Raw genomic sequence first — 17,081 nt, forward strand, 5'->3', positions numbered from 1 at the left:
TGGTTAAAAGGTAAATTTTTTAGAAAATGACTGATCGTTTCGCTAGATAAGACCCTTATTCTTCGGCCGGGATCGTGTAGAGGCCTTTGAAGCTGCATTGAAACTGCAATTTGGACTTTCAAGCCATTGAACCCTGTTGAAGTCCACTATATAGAGAAAAATCCTGGAATGTTTTCCTCAAAAACCTTAATTTCTTTTCGACTGAAGAAAGAAAGACATAAAAATCTCAAATGACATGGGGGTGAGTAAATTATCAAGAAATTTTAATTCTTAAGTGAACTAATCCTTTAATTGCATGCCATAGACAAAAACATTTCTTCAAAATATCTTCTGCTTTCCACAGAAAAAGTCATACAGGTTTGGAACAATGATGGCTTGAGTCAGTGATGGCATGATTTAAATTTTTAAGTAAACTATCCCTTTTAAAGTGTAAAAATTTTTTGTTTTGATATTAAGATTTCCAGTTAGACACTTTTCAACCAGATGAATTTGATCATCTTGAGCCACATTAGCATTATTTAAGCTATACAGCTATCCGAGCATGGTGTGGCGAAACTAGACGTCTATAAAACATTACAATCATATGTTCAGACTCCACTGAAGTACATTAGTGTTCATGTGTAAATGAAAATTTGTTGAGGACTGCCCTTAAAATGGGGAGGATTAACACTCCTTTTTAACCATTACTGCTCTTACAAGCAAGAAACATTTGTATAGGAAAATGAATCAGAACATGACAAACAATGCTTTTGGTGGTATATGCATGTATAAAAGTGCATAAATAAATATTTGTAGTTAAAGAAAAAAAGGAAAGTAACAGGCATGTACAGTGGGCATCAGGAGGAGGAGGGGCTTCGACAGGATATGAAATGGAAGAACACATGATTGAACCACAAGGGATCGTATGTAGTGTCACATTCTCTCATATAGAGCTAAAGGAACCACGATTGCTGAGGTGTGAGTTTATTATCCTAAGAAATGATGGGCTGCTTGCTCAAAATGTTGATTCATTAGATGAGGCAGCACTGCTTTCCCATTTTTCCCTAGCATGCGGTGGCAACATTCTCAGCAATCTCTGTCCAGAGGATGGACTTTGAGAAACAGGGTCAAATGTCCCCCAGATATGCTGCTTCTCTCCCACTTAATCACACCGATCTCAAAGGAGGACAAAGAACATTGTATACTTAAAGATTACAGCCTGTCCATCCGGAAAGCGTCTTCTGTTGCAGGGTCAGTCAGAACCATGTCTGGATCGTTGAGCATGTGCAGGCCATCCAGTGTCAGCGGATCGATTTTCAGCTCATCCAGGGGGAACTGGGAATCTGCGTCAAAGCTCACGTCACCTGTTAGGAAGTTGGACAACTCTTTGGAAAGGCTTGTAGGAGACACGACTGTAACTAAAAGATGTTTAATATAATACGGTAAACTTTTAGAGCAGGGGTCTCCAACACGTCACTCACAACCAATCAGTAGCTCGTGGCCTGATTGGAGGCAGATCGCCAAGATGCCCTTTTCATCCAATCAGAGTGAGCTAATATAGACATGTGTCCCACCCCTCCAATGCAAATCAAGTATTTATTTGACATATCGGCCGTGAGGTTGTTTTTTATTTATTTAACATGCAGATGTAATTACAATATAACAGAATAACAACCAACAATAGAAAAAAAAACTGGGACGTCAATGTTTCAATCAAGCATGTCATCACGCTTATATGACTACAAGGTAATATTAGCTAGAAAACTTTGTTTGCATACGGATGAGTAAAAGACAGTGTTCAAGCAAAGAAAAGTAAAAAAAAAAAAAACACTTTTCATGAGGAATGAATTAGTTAAATGAATTAATTTTGTTTGTTTTATTAAATGAAGGCGAAATATGTTTGTGCCTAATTTGCAGCAAAAGAAACAGTAAAGACTTGTTTTAACTGGAGCCTCTTGGCCACCTACTGACAGAGAGTGGATTTACATTTTCATTCAGCCTGTCTGCCATTTTTGTTCAGACCAATGCAAAAATCAGACCAATTTTTTTTTTAAAGGTGCTCTATGTGATCCTGGGTGGAGTAACTTCCTGTTGATGTTCGAAGTGTTGTCAAACAAAACAGAGGCTAGCTACACCCTCCCTCCTCCTCCCCCTCCCCCTCCCCTCCGTGCTTCCTGAAACAGTCATGAACGCGCATTTAAAATCATTCTTGTCGGTTATTGGCTGGAGCATGTTTATTATGTTTCGTGGTCCAGGCTGCACCAGTTTGTTTTTATTGCCGTTTTCGGAGCTTGTGGCGACTACTGAGACCGCGTTTTTTTACAGTGTGTTCAGGGGACAGGCAGCTAGCGGATAGTGAGGAGATGTTTTGGCCTAAAAACGCGTGACATCACTTAGAGCACCTTTAATTTTAACCAATGGATGAAAAATAAGCTAATGGGCATACTAAAAATCTCAACACTTCAAATAATAAGGTAGCCTATGTAGAACTGTTTATATTTACGAATTTTGGAGCAGATAAAATGCCTACACTTTATCATTTTGACTTTTCATAAAGATGATTTAAAGGCTGAATTTTGAGGTTTATCATTTTATAAAACATTTTTTGTCAAAACTTTATTTGAACATGTACAGGATAGTAGATAACAAGCTATGTAAGGCACCCATATGTAATACGCTTTCATTTTAAAGGTGCAGTAAGTGGTATTTGAACTACGCTGTTGGACATTGTTGATATTTGAAATCAGCCCAAACAAACACACCCCTCTCTTCATTGCTCCGCCTACAAAACTCACACTCCAATCCTAACCACCCTGATCTGTGTCGGACTTGAACCGCTACCCAATCGCTGCTGGCATGCGAGGCAAATGCTCTACCAATGACGCTAAGCACCGCTTTCTCTAGTGGTCGTCAGTGCGCAGTGGTTTAACTGCAAAACTCTCACTATCTGGCCGCTGTTACACACGCAATGTGAGAGTGTATGTCTGTTTATCACAGCTGACGAAAAATAAAGTGCAGTTGATGAACAACAAGGATGCACAAAAAATGAACGTAAAGTACACAAGAGTAAATACAGTGTTTGTTGTTAGTCGCAAACAGCACAGCAGCTCGAGACAATCAAAACCCAGTGTACACACATGATAAGCAGGATCAAAGCAGTTTTCAGGCCTTCCCTGTTAGCTCTCTCCAGCGCTGGAACGCTTTTCTAATATAAACTGGGTCCTAAAGCGCTTGCACAGGCATAAACCTTCATTCCAGTGATATTCTTTTGAGCTGTTTTGTATTGTGTCCCATTTCTCGTTCTACAGTTTGTTTGTTTTTTCTCTTATTTTCAAATCTCCCTCTTGCTTGTTCTCTCTCTGCGACCGTCATACGCCCCTGATGCTGATCGGTTAGAGGTTTGTTGTTGGACTCGGCCCGACTAACTTCCAAACAGTGGATTTGAAAAATCACTGAGTCCCCCTTTAATGTTCATGAAGCCAAAAAGTGCATAGAGCAGCTAATTTTATTTGTTTGTTGGTTTGAGACATAAAACTTTTTGAACGTTTCCAGCACATTTTAACAATACCATGATAACCATTTTGGTTACCATAACTGATCATTTTGGTTACTATTGATTGACTATATGCACAGAGCGTTCTTTAGAACTTCCGCAATAATATAAAGCCAGCTGGAAAACTTCCGGTGAAATGTCAGTTGCTGGTGTGTTGAGCATCAATAGTGTACTACTTAGTTTATAATCAGAATATAGTCACATAAATAGTGAGGCATAGAATTAATTTAGTTATTCAAACGTAAGACGGCATAAATAAATAAATAAAGAAGTACCAGTTTGTGCTGCACTGACTGACAGCTTCTTACAAACGGAAAGTATGGTGCTTGCTTTCTGTGTAATTCATTCACAAGAAAAGTTATTGTTTTTCATGAGATTCTGTGAGTAGCCTACTTCATACTTCACATTGACAAAATATATTTTTAAACCTAGCTATTTTATAATGTTTAATATTTATTTAAAAGCAAAACTAAGTGAAAAACTAAGAAATGGCTAATATATGCGCAAATAAATGCTACTCTGCCGCCACCTGCTGGTTATAGTGGTAATTATTATTATTATTTTTTTTAAAATAAAGTGTTTTCTATCAAATGTTGGTTTTCCTACATTTTGACATGTTCGGTTTACAAATGGGGACAATTTCAGAAGGATGAACAAATAATGTTTGTGGTCATCACATTAAAAATAACATTTGAAGTGCTGGGAAAAAAAATGCGTGTGCGTGTCCACTTACAGACACAGCATTTCTTAAATGTTTCCAATAGCTTCGTCTTTATTGCAATCAATAAAACTGGTTTATTGTCAAGTTAGGTAAATGTGATTACTGTATTAAAATATGAATACAACATTAAATAGTCAACCACTGATGGTTTTGTGTCGATGTACAGCGAGTACAGAAAGATGAGCTAACAGTTCACCGAAAATGCCCAAACTGGCTTAACGACAACCAGGAAGTAACCATGCATATGGTCAGTTGGGATATGAAATGTTCATACCGTTTAATCTCTAGTTATGATGCAATAAAGGGTGACATGTGTATACAAAAACTATCAGGTGTATATTATCTGTTTGAATTGTTGCTAATTTGAGAGTTAAACACATTATTTAAGAGATTTAAAGGGTTAGTTCACCCAAAAATGAAATGAATCATTAATTACTCACCCTCATGTCGTTCCAAACCCATAAGACTTTCGTTCATCTTCAGAACACATCTTTTTGATGAAATCTGAGAGCTTTCATATGGATCCGTTCTACATCCTATGGATTAGTTTTATCATCATATGGATTAGTTTTATGGTTTCTTTATGCATCAAAGTGTCAGTTGCATAGCTGTCTATGAAGGGACAGAAAGCTCTCAGATTTCATCAAAAAGATCTTCATTTGTGTTCTGAAGATAAACGCAAGTCTTACGGGTTTAGAATGACATGAGGGTAAGTAAAAAACGACAGAATTTTCATTTTCTGGGTGAACTGTCTCTTTAAATATTGTATAACATCAGAAGCCATCAGCCACTTTCATTTTTAAAAAGCAGCTCTCAAATGAAATAAGGTTGGAGACCCCAGTTTAGAGGGACCTCTTTGATGCTAGACTTCATGGCAGCATTGTCAGCACATGTACAACAAAGGTTCATGCAATATTATGCAATATCTAACCGGGGCAGGTGCAATACCTGTGAGAATGATGTTGGGGATGTTCCCATGGCTGCTGTAGCCTAGCTGCTGCGCGTCCTGCAGGTTGCCGTGGCTCCCGGTGAGGTTGAGCATCGCAGCGTGAGAGTAGTTTAGAGTGGATCCCTCACTGTACAGACTGTTTGAGCTGATGGAATTCTCAATCATGTTGAACTGCTCCAGCTAAGGAATTAAAACTAATTAAATGACTGTAAAGTGAAGGTCAATCAAAGGAAAGAAAATTACATTTCTTCTTACATTTCATGAGTTACATGAGTTATGGAAGGTGTATATAAACACTACCGTTCAAAAGTACACTATATATATTATATATATATATATATATATATATATATATATATAAACCGAGCCTATTTGTCCTCATAGAAGGCAAAATATTGAAAGAAGCCCCTTGGGATCAAGACTGACTTTGAAAACAGGGTTTGAAATATGAAAAGCTTTACATACATACATACATATATATATATATATATATATATATATATATATATATATATATATATATATATGATAGATAGATAGATAGATAGATAGATAGATAGATAGGAGCTACTGTCTGAGGAAAGATGGTTTTAGGGGGAGTTAGTGATAATTTAAATAAAATTTAAATAAAATTGTGCCATTTTAAAAATGAAGGTAAAACATGCAGAATAGACAGGAACATAAGGGGGTAAAGTGAGGACATGGGAACAGAACATGATGCAGGTTGTCTCTTTTGTGTCATAAGCATGCCACTTCCCACTGTGCCACTACAGAAGAATAGCTCTCAGATAACCCTACACTTGTCATCTCAAAGATTTCAGCTGCCCTCTAGTGGCTTGTTCATGTAAAGAGCAAGGAAATAATTGTTTCTGGACAGGGTCATTCTTCACATATTTAGATGAATAGAAAGAACTGCATTAAAACTTTAGATGTATTGTATGTGGCTTAAAAAATCCCAGATGGGCTGCAGCAGCTAAAGTCCAATTCAACTTATTTACACTGGTATAGTTGCCTCACCTGCTGAGACAAAGCGCTGGTCTGCCGGGGAGACAGCTGCTGGTCGTAAAAGGCATCACCAAAGACACTTCCGAGAATGGACGAGTGCTAAAATGAGAACATATTAGAAATAACCATCCATGAAAAGGCTAAAAATAATCACTACAGATCACTGACTATCACAAAGGCCTTAAAATAATATACTTAGCCTATGAAAGGATCTAAATCCATGAAAAATTTACATTCTGCGTCAATTCATGATGCAAGAAAAATGACAACATCAATTCTGTATCACCATGTTTGACGAAGACAATTTGGCTAATTTCAAACACAAAAACATGTTGCAAGTGACCTGTATGGAAATGTAACACCTTGTTAAAGCAACAGATAAGCAAAGAGCTAAACCTAACCCAATATCTACAAACAAAACAAAACAAAACAAAAAAAAAAAGACGAAGAAGAAAAAACATCACACAGTGCAAATCACTAGTCATATTTTCTAGCCCAGTCATTATGGAATGGCTTTTAGAGACCAAAAGGAAGAAGTTGTACACCATTATTCCCACTCTAAAAGTTTGTGTTTTTCATCTGGATTCTAATTGAATACTTACAAAGTTAAAATTTGTGATTTTTTTTTTTTTTTCCCTTTTTTTGGGGGGGGGGGGGAATCACACAGACATGCCACACACAGACTGTGGGATCCATCGCTACAATTATTCTCCTGCTCCAAAATAATAAAAGATTTTTCAGAGACATTTTTCAGAGTGAGGCCCTATTCTTATCTTTGTGATAGATTTTTGGCTGATTGCTGGCAGAGATTAAAAAAAAAAAAAAAAAATCTAACAATATGTAGTGGTACCAGATAGAACCCTGAATTACCAAGCAAGATACAAAGAATTAAACAAAAGTCTAATTTCTAATTATTAGTCCCCAAATCTGCAAGTCACTAATAGTTCAAAGCATTAACATTTCATTTAAAAAGACAATTTAAAGGACCATCATTTTTTGTCAAACTGACACAACCAGCAATTTTGCTCAAAATGCACAACATCCACATGATCCGGTGAAAGGATGTATAACAGCAATGGCACTTTCAATGAGTACAGCGTACATTAAAACTGGCCTATATCGCTACTCAGCATGATACACAGAATGACTAAGTGGTGCTCAGACACACAGCGAAGCAGCCAGGATCAGAGAGACTGGGAGACATGACTGGACTAGGACACACAGAGCGGCTAAAGGGACAGGCTCCAGATCTGCTCCAAACAAAACAAACTACAGGGTGGAAGCAGCGGCTGCTGGGTTCGCCCTTACTTGAGGCGAGCCCCCCGGAGAGAAGCCTTGATTGGAGACCGGAGAGGTCGGAGACTGATTGGCCGAAGACCCCACCCTACAGCGGTACTGCTGGAGGGAAGCAGCCTATATGGGACAACACCAAGTTAGACCAACGGAGCCCCTGTAGGGGACCTCTGACTCAGGGTAAGGCCTGTGGCTCCCAATTTAGTCAAGAAACAATGAACTATAATGTCTCTGATTATCTGGCCATTTAAACTGTTCAGCCAGAATGTTTTTCTCAGGACATCAGCTAAATGACCTTGTTATTACAAGAGGGCTTATTCTTTACAAATGGATATATATATATATTTTTTCGTCTTTACTTGATAGTACCTATATCCAGTACTATCAAGACTGAGGAGGTGTTTAAAACAGAATAAGCTGAGAACTTAAATGAGAAAGAAAGAACACTGCTTGTTGAAATTCATTATTTACACTACCAGTCAAAAGTCTGGACATGTATGATTGAATTGCACTTTTTCATTATTTTAAAACTCTTTTGATCTTAAGGCTTCATAGATCATAGGATCCATAAATGCTTAAAATTTGTTTTATAGATAAATAGACAAGTTTTTCTACATACACTACTGTTCAAAAGTTTGAGGTAGGAAAATTTAAGGTTTTTTTTTTTAAGTCTCTTAAGCTCAACAAGGCTGCATTTATTTAAAAAATGGTAAAACAGTAATATTGTGAAATATTATTAACTGTTTTCTGTTTTATCATATTTTAAAATGTAATTTATTCCTGTGATGGCAAAGCTGAATTTTCAGCATTATTACAGTCTTCAGTGTCACATGATCCTTCATAAATCATTCTAATGTGCTGATTTTCTGCTTAAGAGACATTTCTTATTATCATCAATGTTGAAAACAGTTGTGCTGCTTAATATTTTTCAGGATAATTTGATGAAAGAATTTATTTCAAACATAAATCATTTTGTAACATTATAAAATGTCTTTACTGTCACTTTTAATCAATTTAATGCATCATTGCTGAATAAATTTCTTTAAAAAAAAAAAAAAAAAAAAAAAAAAAAAACTTCAATGGTAGGGTAATTGTCTTTTTTTTAATGTTATTTTTTATTTATGTTTTTTTAAATGGATGAGGATGTGGACCAGAAAGTGTGGAAGTCATGCTGTAATTGTGACTTTATATCAAACAGTTTGACTACATTTAAAAGAAAAAAAAAAAATATATGAATTGTGAGACTATGACTATGTATTCCTTATTATTACTATTTTCTATAATTGTGTATAATAGTAGTTATGCCCAAACATTTGACTGGTACTGTATTCATTATTATTTTGAATGTCACTTAGTGCCCTGTATGATCTGATTGACAGACCGTACCTACCCATTATCTAGAAATCCACTGGAGATCTATGGAGCTAAGTGCTGAGATGTGATCTTACCGTGTTAATATCAATGCCAACGGAGGTTTGCGTCTGGCTTCCTGAGACAGGTGGCAGCTGGGTGTTCTGCTGGAGCTGAGGAAGCCCACCCTGTGTCTGTGTGGATGGTTGACTGAAGAAAGCATACTGAGCCAACTGCTGCTCCAGCGTCATAGCATCTATCGCCACTGCCTATTTACCATAGGTACAGATTGAGATATTCTATTAGCATGTGAGTGAGCAATATTCCTTCTGTAACACCACCTGAAATCTGGCCTCATCAGCAGTTGGAGGTATGAGAGATGTGTTACCTGTGCTAGTGTGAGCGGAGGAGAGAGGGTGGGCGACAGCTGCTGAAGACTCGGATGCTGCTGGGAGTCTGTGTTAAGGATCAGCGGAACTACATTCTCATGTCGGCGCTGAAAGCACACTGTCGCCGTGGACTGGGCTGATGTCACACGTGAAAAGAAAACGTCACACATCAAATGCTGAATAAATAGTATCCTAATAATTCTAATACAAATGAGTAAATCAATTTAGATATGATATCATTAAATTTGAATTATTAGACATTTTCAGACAGTGTTATTAGATTACAGAGAAAAAGTGGCGTCTAATACATATTTAATACAATATATAGGCTTATCTTGTCCACAAAGGTCCAAAAAGTCTCACGGTTAATCCTTAGTAATATTTACACACAGAGTGCATATGCTAATGCCAATTATTTTATCAAATAAAAATTGATAGTAAAAACATTTGGTAACACTTAAAGCCTTTATGTATAAGGTATTCACAACGTATGGTATAATGCATTAAATCTTTTCACAAATAATTGCAACCAAAGTTAAAATCCATTATAATATTTGCAGATTCTGATTGTTGGTTGTTTTTTATGTGTTTTAATGCATTATAATTTCATAAGGTGTGTTCAATGAATAGTTAAGTATTATAATGTATTATAACTTTGATTACAATTGTTTGTGAGAGCATACAATGCATAATAAGGTGCATTACAAGACATAATTAAGCATTAACCCTTCGAATACTGGTCATTTGGGAGTCAAAAAGGTTGAGAAACACTGTCCTAACATGTATGCTGGTCAGAATCACCTTGGCTGGCAGATGTGAGGCCCATTTGAGTGTTAGCCAGGTTGCCAGTGCTGTTGGAGGCACTGAGAGAGGACGAGGAGTCATCAGGGTCCAGAGGTGTGGGGAGCGGAGGGGGAATCTGGATGTTGGTCAGATCTGGCAGAGAGCCGCCTGTGTTGTGTGCCGCTGGGATTAGAGATGTAGTCATTTCCTGATCTGGAGATGGAAATATGCTGGGGAAATGACATGAGGGATGTAAAATGGGAGCAGGATAAATAGATATGTCAACAGAAAAAGCCCACTGTACTGATTATGATATGATAAAATAAGGCTGCTGTAAAAGGAGTAGGTATGTCTAGATGGCTGTTGGATAATAATAAATGGATGATTGTTTGCTCAAATGAACATGGACCTACACTATCAGCCCCAAAAAGAAAGTCTAATGAAACCGCACTTACTTGATTCCAGGTATTTTGTTTGACTTGTGCCTTGGTGAAGTATTCTATGAAAAAAAAACGATAAATAATGTTGATAAAAGATCATATGAAAACCATAGTAAAGAAATCTATTTTAAAATGTACCTTTTTGTGATCCCATATCAGCTTTTGAATTTCTTTGTCCATGTCACTTTCAGTTTCCCCTGTTCCTGGCATAGTGAGAAGAAGAACTAGTACATAGAGAGGGATGAAATCATACACTAAAACATGTGTGGGGGAAAATCTACAGGATATAGTTCACTGCAACCTTTAACCTGGCATTAGATCATTGATGACAGCATTTAATAGATAAAATAAAATTAAAATAAATTAAAATAAACCTTGTTTTGGCTGCAAATCTTGAGACCCTCCTGCAAATGCATCTTGTTGGTTTGGGTTCAAAGTGCTCTGGTGCAGGGCAGAGTCTGAGTTGGTTCTGCAGAACAAGCACAAAGAAATTCAAGAATCACATGACGTAAAAGTAAAATTACAAGATTCAAATACAATAGAGTGGTAAGAAGGTCTGATAATTACTGACATTAAGTAAGCAATATTATAATAAAAGGCAAGGTAAAAATAAAATCATAAAAAAAAATACACAATTTACAAGTAAAGGGGCTATATGTAAGAATTTTCATGTATTAATAATTTTTAGTATTGCCAATGTGTGAACAGCTTGTAATGAAATTTAAAAAACGAGACCTGCCCTGACTTCCTAGGTTGTCTATAAAAGCCTGTAAACTGATTTTTATGTGCAGGACTGACACATGAAACTAAAGTCTCACATAGACAAATCTATACAGTCTATATAGTCTCAACATACTTTATATTCAAACTATCATAACAGTGTTATTTTAATTACCTTATCTTTCGTCATGATGCCGGTAAATCATGTAGCTTGTGCAAACATATCCACATCACTATGATCAGATGCTTTCTTAACAGCTGCTTTCTCACCGCTGTCATTTTTTTTTTGTGTTTAATTTGTTATTGAGAGGAAAGTGCACAGCACATATTTCCATATTCATCTAAAAGTCGCTCTCAGCAGCCTAGACAATATATTGCTGCAAAGGTATTTCCAAATTCCTTTTTCTTTTAAGCGAAGAACAAAAAACATCTTCGCTGTGAGTATATCGGGGCTCTGAATCACATTCATTCTCTTGTACTTTACGTGTGTGAGCATGAACGATAATTTATTGTCTGCAGTTCACTTAAAGGCCACCGGTGTCGATAATAACAAGGGTTTCTGAATTCTACATATACCCCCTTTAAACATCTTAAAAGTTACAATATTACTATATAAAATCTGAATTGTTTACATGCAATTTTAACAGCTATCTGAATTATTAGTCCTGCACATACAGTATGTACAATCTTTAGCACATGCAAACAGACTGTGTGAGTATAAACTCTCACCTCCTCCAGCTGGTATCAGGTGGGGGTGACAGATACACAGAGGCATATGGACAGCTGTCAATGTGAGATTCAGCATTAAGGACTTCATAATGTCAGTGTAAGCAAATCACAGAAATTTTAAATATGTTTTATATGCCAAGCAGAGCAAAGAAGTGCAATAATTCCATCTGCATTCATGACTAGACTCATCAAGGATATTTGACGACCATGTTTGTCCACGGAAAGGGGTCTGCGGTGTGGCGACGTGATGCGATTCCTGTCCCGATAGACCCTGTCCACCAACCCATGGTGACGAGTCGTTCTACTTGTGTCCAATACTGAATTCTGAAAAGGAGTCTGATAAAAACCAACAAACATGAGCAGAGCTGCATTATTAATCATTAAAAGATCACAATCTTGATTCAATCTTGTCATTCCTAAATGACAACAATTCAGCTATGTCTATTAAACCTTTGATAAGTTCACAGCAAACATTTGCTGTCGCTGAGCCAGAGAAAGCAGTTGTCATGTATAGGCAGAGCCTAAAACTAACTTTTTGCCACAGCTGGCAATGGCCGGTGACTTTTAGAAAATGTACCTGCCATAAATATTTTTTACCAGCCAATGAAACATATATTAATCCTTATTAAAGTTACAAACGATATTCAGTCAAGAGCAATGAGTGATTGTTCTTTGTTTTTTGTTATTTGATTAGCATTGAATACACAAACAGCAGCAGGAATATTAGGCTGCTGTCACTTTAAGAGCGAACGCACAGATCCAATATACTGTTACACATGCGTTTTATTTCTTAACCGTTTATGTTCAGTTAAGACATAACTGACTATGTTTAAGGGCAATTTTGGACACAGACGCTGCTGACGTGAGCCAACCCCGCAGTCTGCTTTCGTCACCACTAGTTCGTCGGCGTCGGCTTGGTGTCTTCCTACCTTAAGGATCCTTGCCAAGGCATTTTGACATAATTTTGTTAGAATATGTCTGTTCAAGCACAAGAAGACATGAAAAGAGAGCTCAATTTAGTATTGGTGCACTATTTGAGATGCAGATTTCTTGGCGCGCACTTCGGATGTTTGAGCACAGAAAATTTCCCACACAGCGTGCGAGTAACAAATTGAGTTCCCTTTCACGTCTTCTTGAGCTTAAATGTTTCGTTAGCATGTTGCTAATGTACTGTTAAATGTGGTTAAAGTTACCATTGTTTCTTACTGTATTTACGGAGACAAGAGCCGTCGCTATTTTCATTATTAAACACTTGCAGTCTGTATAATGCATAAACACATGTTCATTCTTTATAAATCTCTCCAACAGTGTAGCATTAGCCGTTAGCCACGGATCAGAATCAAATGTAAACATCCAAATAAATACTATACTTACGCGATTAGACATGCTGCATGACGAACACTTTGTAAAGATCCATTTTGAGGGTTATATTAGCTGTGTGAACTTTGTTTATGCAATGATAGAGTTGAGAGCTCGGGAGGGGGCGGAGAGCACAAGCAATTAAAGGGGCCGCAGCCTGAATCGGCGCATTTATAATTATGCCTCAAAATAGGCAGTTAAAAAAATTTATTTAAAAAAATCTATGGGGTATTTTGAGCTGCAACTTCACAGACACATTCAGGGGACACCTCAGACTTATATTACATCTTGTAAAAAAAAACATTCGATGGCACCTTTAAATATTTTAATTGGCAAGGCTTAAACTTTTGTGACGTTGCAACACTGCCCTGTCAACTGTCCCGAGCGTTGTTCATGTTTGTTCATATTTGTTCATATTCATGTTGTTACAATTTTGCATTGTTCATAAAATTCATGAAATCCATAAAAATGTTACCGACCAACTGGCGACTGACACCGTTTCATATACTCGCCAACACCGATTTTTACTTGCATTTAGTGCTTGGCGAGTGTTAATTTTAGACCCTTTTAGTCTTTTCAACCACACAGTATTGTTATTTCTGTGTTAGAAATATTCAGATTATCACAGAAGCACTGGAATAAAAGTTTATAGTTTGGATATAAACACTGATGTCCACAGTTGCAATCAAAATAGACTAAACCTTTTGAAAGTAACTTGATGCTTCAAATAAAGATTGTATCAATTACTTTGTTACACCAGTAGGTAGCACAAGTGACTTAAAAAAAATAGTTTGTCACTGAATCATTCATTCAGGGGATTCGTTCAAAAACGCTGATTCATCCAGTAATGAAACAAGTGAAAGTTGTGTCCCATATGACGCACTATACACTATGCACTTATACTATGCACTATGTACTTATGCACTATGTATTCATCCGTGTAGTGTGTGAATTGTATAAGGTTTAGGGCTGGGCAATATATCGCATGCAATTGTCACGCGCATTTCATCAGTAAAGCCGGTTCCCTGATTACCGCTAAATCGCCATCACCTGCTTTCAAATGGAGCGGCATTTAATAGACAGAGCTGTAGATCACTGACAAGCTACGCAATATCGCGTTTATTATCGAAGGCGATTCATCTTATTAGGTTATTTTGTTATTTAACATCAGAGTCTGACAGCCCCTTCCCCTCCGCTACATAATTAAAGCTGCGACAGTTGAGTGCATGAAGTATCCAACATTCCACACTTCGTTTTTTTCTGTTAATTAAGTGCATCATCCGGGTATTTAAAGTGTACTTTTTCTTTTTGGAATTTTCTGTGTGAACTCACTACTCGCACTATTTGTACTTAAAAACGTCATAGAATAGCAAAAGTACGAGAATTGGGATGCAACTGAAGTCTTTCTGAGTGAATCATTGAATAATTCATTCAAAACAATTTTTTTTAAATAATTTGTTCAAATTAATTAAATATTTTTTCAATAGACTGCAGCAATTAACATTTTGTCAGAACCTCTAGTAAATTACATGTTATTTTGTTTAGTTTATTCTATTCAGAATCGTGGGAGAATCGTGATCTCTATTTTAAACAAAAAAAAAATTGTGATTCTTCATTCATCAAGAATCATCCAGCTCTAACATGAAGATAACATTTCAGTACACAACTTGTAATACACATATCTATTCATACTCGATACCACCTGTTCCTTACCTGAAAGGGAAGGTCAATGGTAGTGTTTCCAATCTGATTGACATTTGGCAAAGAGCCGCCATAGTACTGTCCTCGGTTCTGACCGAGCTGTAAATACTGAGTCTTCTGTAACTGTAACTGCAAGAAAGAAAACAAACAACCAACCAATAAAACTGTGAGATACAAATTAAAGTAAAACTGCCCTGCTGTAAACAACATCCAAGGATTACAGAAGTGATATTTCTTAATTGAAAAAGAGGCTACTTCCAATTATAAGGACAAAAGGAAGGAAACTTTGTAACAATAACCATAACCATATTAGCGTCCATACCAACATACATCTACATTCCAATTATAAGCGATCTCTCTGCGGTTATGTCGCCTTCCACTTTAAATGCTCAAACTTAATTTATTTTGATGTCAATGTTTTTATTGTTCATCAGCTGGAAAAAGAGCTGCATTAAAAGTATAATTCACCCAAAAATGAAAATTATCCCATGATTTACTCACCCTCAAGCAATCCTAGGTGTGACGAACACAATATATTTATATATATATATATATATATATATATATATATATATATATATATATATATATATATATATTTATAAATGTATAACAAAAAACTATGGCTTCAGAAGGCCTTTATTAAACCTCTGAAGTTTATGAATGGATGCACTTTTCTGGACTTCAAAATCTTGAGCCCCCTTCACTACCATTATAAAGCTTGGAAACGCCAGGATATTTTTTAATATAACTCCGATTCTGAAAGAAGATATCCAACTAGGATGGCTTAAGGGTGAGTAAATCATGGGATAATTTTAATTTTTGAGTAAACTATCCCTTTAAATACATCACATTGGGCATGCAAATGTTATCATGTATATACTGCAGATTTTATATAATGTTGGAAGCACCTAAAATTAAACAGCAACAAGTAAACAACAAAAACAAAACAGAAAAAAATGTAAGCATCACTTTAAAATAAGTAGTATTTAGTCTGAATCTGGGGTGGGATGTTAGTAAAGCAGTGCAAGCAATGTCTGTGTGATCACAACCCTGTCATCACAGTTTGCTGGAGTCCTTATTTTTGGCATAAGTGCACTGGGCAATAACGCTGAACTGAGCAAATACATTGTTGTTTATTGCTAAATTATTAACTGAGACCATGTATACATAAATACAAACATTGACGTTTATCCCTTTAGTAAGGAATGACACCTGAGATTAAAATTTAGATGCTAAAAAGCGTCCAGCACTGGATATGGCCTTGATTTACAGTCCAGCTATAACGGCGAGAGACTGTATTGTGGCTGTCAAAAACACATGCTCAATCCATTCACACTCATACACTGCAGATGTGAGCATGGCAACTTTTATAAGGCCTCGTCGTGACCGTCTGTTATTATCAAATATCTCAACAACGTCCATTGGAAGGCAATCCATTAATCAACGCTAGAGATAAACGCGCACTAGAGAGGGGCGTTTGTTATTGTTTACGTCCAGACAGGCGGGTTCCGTGCGTGTCGTATCAACATAAATTCTGCCCCGCACGTCGGGCTGCTAATGAATGCTGTCATAAGAAAGAAAACAGACACACTTACACGGGCCGCCCGAGTAATACTCAGGTCTTTCATCACCTCCTCGAACGCAGCTGTCTCTTCCGCTTGCTTCTGGTTGTGTAACGCGATCTTTTCGCTGAATTTTCGCGGATTATTTGAGGTCGCCATGTTTCTCTCCTCCTGAGCTCCGCTCTGGTTCAATGAGACGCTGCTGCGTGCGCGCGTCCGTGCGCGTGGGCATAGTGAACACGCACATCTGGAGCGCGCGGGGTCCTCGTCTGTTCTACAGAGATTCGAGGATGATCATGTGTGAACGAAAGAAGATTAGAAATGGGAATAAGGTGATGCTGATTCCTTCGGTTCTATCAATGATTCATTAATACATTAGGGGAAGAAATGTTAAGAAAAAATAAGTCACTGCACTCAGCAGTCTGTTGTTAAATTATGAGATCATTTAAGATTTAAACAGATATAGCATGGCCCACCCTGGCCCCACGCCAAATAACTGATTTCAATATTTCAGCTCCAGATTTTGAGAGAGATCATGCTTTTCG

General features: G+C 36.9%; 1 protein-coding gene across 3 annotated transcripts; it reads right to left on the reverse strand.

Moving 5' to 3' along the window:
• Positions 1 to 251: 251 nt before the first annotated feature.
• On the reverse strand, positions 252 to 16,833 carry crtc1a (CREB regulated transcription coactivator 1a). 3 transcript variants are annotated; one of them, XM_048163459.1, is made up of 14 exons: positions 16,570 to 16,833; positions 14,984 to 15,100; positions 12,110 to 12,247; positions 11,912 to 11,973; positions 10,837 to 10,931; positions 10,601 to 10,665; positions 10,478 to 10,521; positions 10,041 to 10,252; positions 9,239 to 9,375; positions 8,949 to 9,119; positions 7,516 to 7,620; positions 6,220 to 6,306; positions 5,202 to 5,382; positions 252 to 1,343 (listed from the first exon to the last, which is right to left on the reverse strand). In XM_048163459.1, exons 1-14 carry the CDS (start codon positions 16,693 to 16,695, stop codon positions 1,192 to 1,194), a joined length of 1,692 nt encoding a protein of 563 aa, XP_048019416.1. In that variant the 5' UTR covers positions 16,696 to 16,833; the 3' UTR covers positions 252 to 1,191. The 3 variants fall into 3 exon arrangements, with proteins under 3 accessions (XP_048019416.1, XP_048019415.1, XP_048019417.1); XM_048163458.1 differs by having other exon boundaries at positions 10,601 to 10,686; XM_048163460.1 differs by lacking the exon at positions 7,516 to 7,620 and having other exon boundaries at positions 10,601 to 10,686; positions 16,570 to 16,831.
• Between the last annotated feature and the right edge of the window lie 248 nt (positions 16,834 to 17,081).

This window comes from Megalobrama amblycephala, linkage group LG17 (assembly GCF_018812025.1).
Source record: "Megalobrama amblycephala isolate DHTTF-2021 linkage group LG17, ASM1881202v1, whole genome shotgun sequence".
Classification (NCBI taxonomy): domain Eukaryota; kingdom Metazoa; phylum Chordata; class Actinopteri; order Cypriniformes; family Xenocyprididae; genus Megalobrama; species Megalobrama amblycephala.